General features: G+C 40.3%; 1 protein-coding gene across 6 annotated transcripts in view; it reads left to right on the top strand.

The window, feature by feature from the left end:
* Positions 1–4,365, top strand: part of LOC127630917 (IQ motif and SEC7 domain-containing protein 1-like) — a 107,943-nt gene extending 103,578 nt beyond the window's left edge. For 2 of the 6 annotated variants that reach the window (XM_052108786.1, XM_052108791.1), the window contains exons 13-14: positions 843–913; positions 2,378–4,365. In XM_052108786.1, coding sequence (XP_051964746.1) covers positions 843–913; positions 2,378–3,760 — 1,454 coding nt within the window. In that variant the 3' untranslated portion in view covers positions 3,761–4,365. Of the gene's footprint in view, positions 1–842; positions 914–2,363 lie in introns of all 6 variants that reach the window. The other 4 variants (XM_052108788.1, XM_052108790.1, XM_052108789.1 and 1 more) reach the window with 4 other exon arrangements.
* Positions 4,366–6,000: the final 1,635 nt, after the last annotated feature.

The raw sequence follows: 6,000 nt of genomic DNA, 5'->3' as shown, positions 1-6,000 counted from the left end.
AAGTCCATATGACTTGTGCACTATATTCCAAGTCTTCTGATGCCATTGGATAGCTTTGTGTTTAGAACCGACCAAATTTAAGTCATTACTACTGAAAATCTTCCCCTCCGCTATAGCTGAGAACACATTTATACCAGGTGCCTCAAGACACTTTACTATGTCTAAAGTTGAGGACATCAAACAGAATTGATCCTTGTGTCTCACCAATCATGATGCGCCAGGTGAGAATGTCCGCAGGCCAAGTATGGACCACTTTTATTGTGTTTTTACTTTTGGTTTTTTTATATTTTTGTAGCTTCATCATAGCCCATTCTCATTCACTAGCATTGAATGGGAAAGAGCTGCAAGAACATTCTACCACCATTCAGACAGAATGTATTCTTGCTTTAAAAAAGCTAGATGTGGTGGAATAAATAGAGCAAAATTGTCTCAAAACGTGATTATTTAAGTTGAAGCTCATTTAATTTGAGACGTTGTCATGAAAATGACGTCCATTTAGCGCATATTTACATAGATGTTTACATAGAAAAACAGACGCAAAAAATACATTCTGTGTGAACAGCTCTTAACTGCCCCTTTTGTGTTCTATAATGGAAGAAGAAAAAAATGCAGGATTGGAACAAATAAAACATTATGACACAATTATCATTTTTGGGTGAGCTATTCATTTAAGCCATTTAAGTCAACCATTCATTTGAGCTTTTGTTGCAAGTAATCTCTTCACATTTGAGGACACCAAAAAGGAAACATCTGTTAAAAGGGACTGCCTTTAGTTCACGCTTTAATTCACTGACTCACACACACACTGCAGTTATGACTGACATGTACTAACTGGGCAACAGGGAAACGTGGCCGCAGAAACAGCGTTGGTTCCCTTGACAGTACAATGGAAGTAAGTCTCAGTGAAGCAGAGGTCTGTATCTTTAGCTTTAGTCCCCAAACCCAAACCACCTGCATGTCTGCCTGGAATCCCCACAAAACACGGTGCCATTCTGCATGTGTCCTCTCCATAGAAACAGAGCCATATGTGTGCATCTTTTGTGGTCTGTGGAATGTTAATGTACACATGAATTGATGAAACAATATCATTAGTCAGTGATTGTGTAGAGAGAAATTACTGTTAAGATTTACATTCATCCGGGACATCATATATTGAATATATTGTAGAATTAATTCTGAGTCATCTGGATCTGGACACCTCCCATTGACCCAGAATAAATTATATGAGTCATTAATATTCTGTAGAGCATCCGTAGAACATTCAGAGCCGCATGTGGATTTTAGTCATAATTTAAGTGCTTTGTAATGTCATTATTTTTAGTTTTGTGGTGCTTTGTAGTTTTGAATGTTGTTTGTACAGATGTTTGGTATGCAAAATGATATGCATGGATAACTTGACATTTTTTATTGTGCTGTTATCAGTTTTTCTTTTTTTTTTCTACTGAGTCCCTCTTTATATTAGATTGCATCCCTTATAAATGTATAATTAAATGAGAAAGACTCGTGTACACTACCGGTCAAAAATTTGGACAAATCTACATTCTTTATTATTACAATTTTCCACATTTTAAAACAAGGCAATAACACAATTCGAAAAATGGGAATTATGTAGTTACCAAAAATATGTCAAGCAATTCATAATTATCTTATATTTGAATGACTAAAATTCTAGTTTGGTAAAAATGTATGTATATGAAGTCACAATTTATGCTTGTCTATAAAACTAATTTCAAGCATTAGATCAAGAGAAGTCATTAGATCAAAAGATTTTTTACATCATGAGAAACTTGACAGTTCCAAACTTTTGACTGGTAGCAGAACTGCTAATTATTTTCTAGTTAGCACATTTTTACATTGACACACGATATAAATAGAATTCCATTTGAAGTTAGAACCATCTACTGAAGTACTTTGGGGGGGCGTCCCCCCATTACCATTATTTAGATTAGTTGACATTGACTGATATTGTTTTTTTTTTTTTCAATGACAGATTTTTACATTTGGTCCCCCAGTTCTAAATATTCAGTTACATTCTTTGATATTAGGGACACATAATATAAAGTTGGGCCCATGTATATCACATGTCCTAATTGAACATGCTAAAATAATGTTGTTGCATTAACCTAATCAACTCACCCGTTTCTCCTCCCCACCCAACAAACCCACTATTCTCTCTGTATACTTTTGCTTTGTCTTCTCTTCCTTCTCTCCAAATTTCTCTCTGTTTATCGCCCACACTCTCTTCATTCCACTTTCTGGTCTTGCCATCTTTTGTACACACCATCCTTTCCCTCAAACCTTTTTCTTTTTGGCTCTCCTCTTTTCCTATCTCGTATCCTTTCCCCCCACTCTCTTTATCTTAGGGTTCCATTATTAGCAGTCCGCAGCCTCACCAGCGTTACCAAGTAGCCACTGTGCTTCCGGGATGCTATGGAACAGAAGACTACCGGCCTCACCGCCCCATCCTGAGCCCCGGAGTGGGGATGGGGGGTGGGTCGGGGCAGCAACACACACCTGCGGTGACAGGCACTGGGCCAGTCTCCAGCAGCACAGAGAGAGGAATGAGTGGAGTGGGTACTGGGACCAACAACAACACAGGCTCCTTCCTGGGCTCCCTGTTTGGGGGCAAACGAGCCAAAGCTCCTACCATCCCACCGGGGCCACCCTACCCCGCCCCTGTGGCCCCACCAACCACCGGAGGACCGCCGCCTCCATCCCCTTCCTCTCTATGTCCGGCGGAGGGAGGGGGACCTTCCAAAATCCAAGCCCTGCACGCCCAGTACTGCCACACTACAAGCAACAGTGTCAGTGGGCAGCCTCCACCTCCATACTACCACCACCATCGCTACCACACGCAGACCATGCCGTCATCTGGTCAGGTGCACCATACGCTTCAGCGGGTTACCTTGCCTCGTCGGCCGCCCCCCAACCCCTCCGTGCACTCCCCGTACCAGCCGCTCTCCCAGCATACTTTGCAGGGTCGCTACGGGAGTATGGGCAACATGGGCTCCGGCCCCCCTCCCCCCCTTTCTCCTCACTCCCCACTCTCCCCTCACCCACAGTTTGTGCTGTTCCACACACAACCCACACACTCGGCCAGAGGGGGCGCCACCAACAAGCCCCCTCTTACGCTGTCACATTCGCACCCACACACACACTCCCTCACCCACCCTGTGCACGTGCAAACGCCGCACCCGGCATCCCACCCCGTGCACCAGCCTCACTTCGTCTTCACCAGCCCTCCTCCTCCGCCTTTCCCTGCTCCCACTCAGCCGCCTCCAGTCTCTGCATCCGCCACTGCCCACCACGGGCAGCCGGCCGCCCAGTATCTGCCCCAGTATCCACCGCTGTCCTCCATCCCCCCTCCCCCCCTCCACTCCCCTTTACCCCCCCCTTCCTCCCCCCTTATCCCTCTTACACCTCTCTCCCCTCTCCCCCCCCAGCACCAAGGCCCTCCTTCCCAACCGGGGGGTCAGCAAGGACCCTTGCCGGGTCAGACTGGAGCAGGACCTGGGGGGACGGGTACAGTCGAACGCGCCAAATCCAAATCTACCAACCGGATCAGCACGGTAGTGTGAGCCGGGGGAAGTCACGAGGCTGGGGTTCCCTGAAGGGTCCTTTGGTGGCTGGAGGAGGGACTACTGCGAGGGTGGAGGAGGTGGGCTGCAGCAGGTCAAAAGGCGATAACAACACTAGTGGCAAAAAGAAACGCAGCCTCCTGAGACTCTGTTACTTTCACTTGCGTTTCCCACAAGTTTAGGGCTAAAAAACGGGCACTGAAGGGACTTGACGAGAAAAAGCTGTGCAAACAAACATGTGAGCATGTGGTATAACGTGGTGACAACAAAGTATACAGATAGTTTGATACACATGAAGGCTCTCAGGTAGATTAGTGCTGAGTTGTTGTAGATGCCATTGTCATATGGTAATGGAGCCAAACAATAACTTTCATGCTTCTCCTTAAAAAAAATAACACATTTAGGCATAATTTATAATCCTTAAGCATGCAAAAGGATTACAAACATGTGGACTCAAATAAAAATCAAATGTCCACAGTCTTGATTCAATTGCTTGTAGCCATAATGTTAGGGGGAAATGTTTGGATAGCACTTTCATTATTGCAGGTATTCACAGGCATTGCTGAACCAGTTTGAATACCTTTTTTGAACTGAGAACCTGTCCAGAAAATGTGAAGACTAGATAGCATACTAATGACTCTATACTCCATATATTCTAAGACATTAAAATCAAAGCACAGTACATGTTCAATGATCTATTACATTCCAGAATAACTGTCCAAGTGAAACGTGTTTAGCATTAGTCAATAGCAGTTGCAAATATGCAATAAACTTTTCACAAAATTGATGTCCAGCTTCTATTTGCTGAATTATTCCATTGCTCTTTTGAATTATTCCATTGCTTTTTGTACACATCTATATCATTGACATGAATGAGTGTTCATAGGGATAAACTTACTGTCAATCTGAATGACAATTATTCAACTGCAATGTCCATAATTCCATTGTTTCTATAAAATTGGTGTTCATACATACAGTTGCACCAATGAAATACTACTTTCAGATAAATATTTAAAAAAAAAACATAAAATCATGCAGAAATGGATAAACTAAGAAATTTCCTAAATGTCACAAATTCTTTATAACAAGCTTTTTTCAGAAATATTTATTTTTCTTTTAAAGTTGAACCTAAAGTAATGATTGTGTGCAAAAACTAGAACTGAAAATCTGTGTTTTACTGAATATTACATTTAACCAGCAGTTTGTATTGACACTAAATTGGTTAAAGAAGAAACCAGAAGGACTTGAATTAATTTAAATGAACTTAAATCAGTTTCATGTATAAAATCATCCACCCTACTACTAATTGGAGACCTTCATATTTATCCATGTCTAAATTCTCAGTACTTTTTTCAAAAAAAAAATTATATATATATATATATATATATATATATAGATTGTTGCCTTTCCATTTTGTCATCACATCTTTGAAATGTCTGTATTATGACGTGTAAATCAATGTGCCATTGCATTAATACTGCCAATTGTTTACAAGCTGTCTTTTAGATATATATTTTATGATGTTATATGAATGTTTGCTATGAATTTTAATTTTAATTAATATAGCCTATTCTGTTATGAAATTACAGATGTTATAAATTTGACAAAATATGATAGATTCTGTATAGAAAAAGTTTTCTCATGCTTTGACATTCAATGGTGGAGTGTCAATGATGTGTTTTATTGTTATTATGATTTTTATGGACAAACACAAGTGTCCTTGAATGTTGGAGACTTTGAATGGGTATTATTTAAGCTGTACCAGTCATGACGCTTTGATTCAGCTTTCTTTGTGTGCAACATATTTTCAATTGGGGCTAAAAGATTACCTGTTTTGATGCGTTTAGTTTGTCAGAACCTTACTCTTCTTTCTTGATAATGGAGGAGAGGAGGAGAATGGAGGAATCAATATATAATTTCTGCACTAATACAATGATTTCAGTTTAACTGAATGAGACATCAAGGTTCTAGCATTAAGCAAGGCCTTAGTGTAAGTAGTGCTTGAAGTTTCTTTTTGTGTGGATGCATACTGTGATCTCAAGTGCTGTTATATATTTTTGTCACTGGGCTAAATGCAGATGCTCAGTATTATACAGTATATCTTGTTGTGATGCTCAAATGTGGAGTGTAAGATATTCATGCCCTTTCCTACCCTATCACAACATCATAAACAAACTCTTTGTATAATTTCATAACCTTGCCAAAACACAAAAGTGTCCATATAAATATTTGCTTCTATATAGTCATTATATATGCTTGCATTAAACAGAAGTCACAGTAAAGAATAATAGCAGAAGATGGCAAGTGGAAATGGGGCTGAAAGTACAGATATTGTAACATATCCATAGCCAAATACCAATGTAAGATTAGAATTGAAAGATTAGAAATCCATACAATATTAATTGCATTTACATTATTCCAT

The sequence above is a fragment of the Xyrauchen texanus genome, chromosome 37, assembly GCF_025860055.1.
Source record: "Xyrauchen texanus isolate HMW12.3.18 chromosome 37, RBS_HiC_50CHRs, whole genome shotgun sequence".
Classification (NCBI taxonomy): Eukaryota; Metazoa; Chordata; class Actinopteri; order Cypriniformes; family Catostomidae; genus Xyrauchen; species Xyrauchen texanus.
Note: the sequence above shows the minus strand (reverse complement) of the source record. Positions and strands in the feature narration are given on the sequence as shown.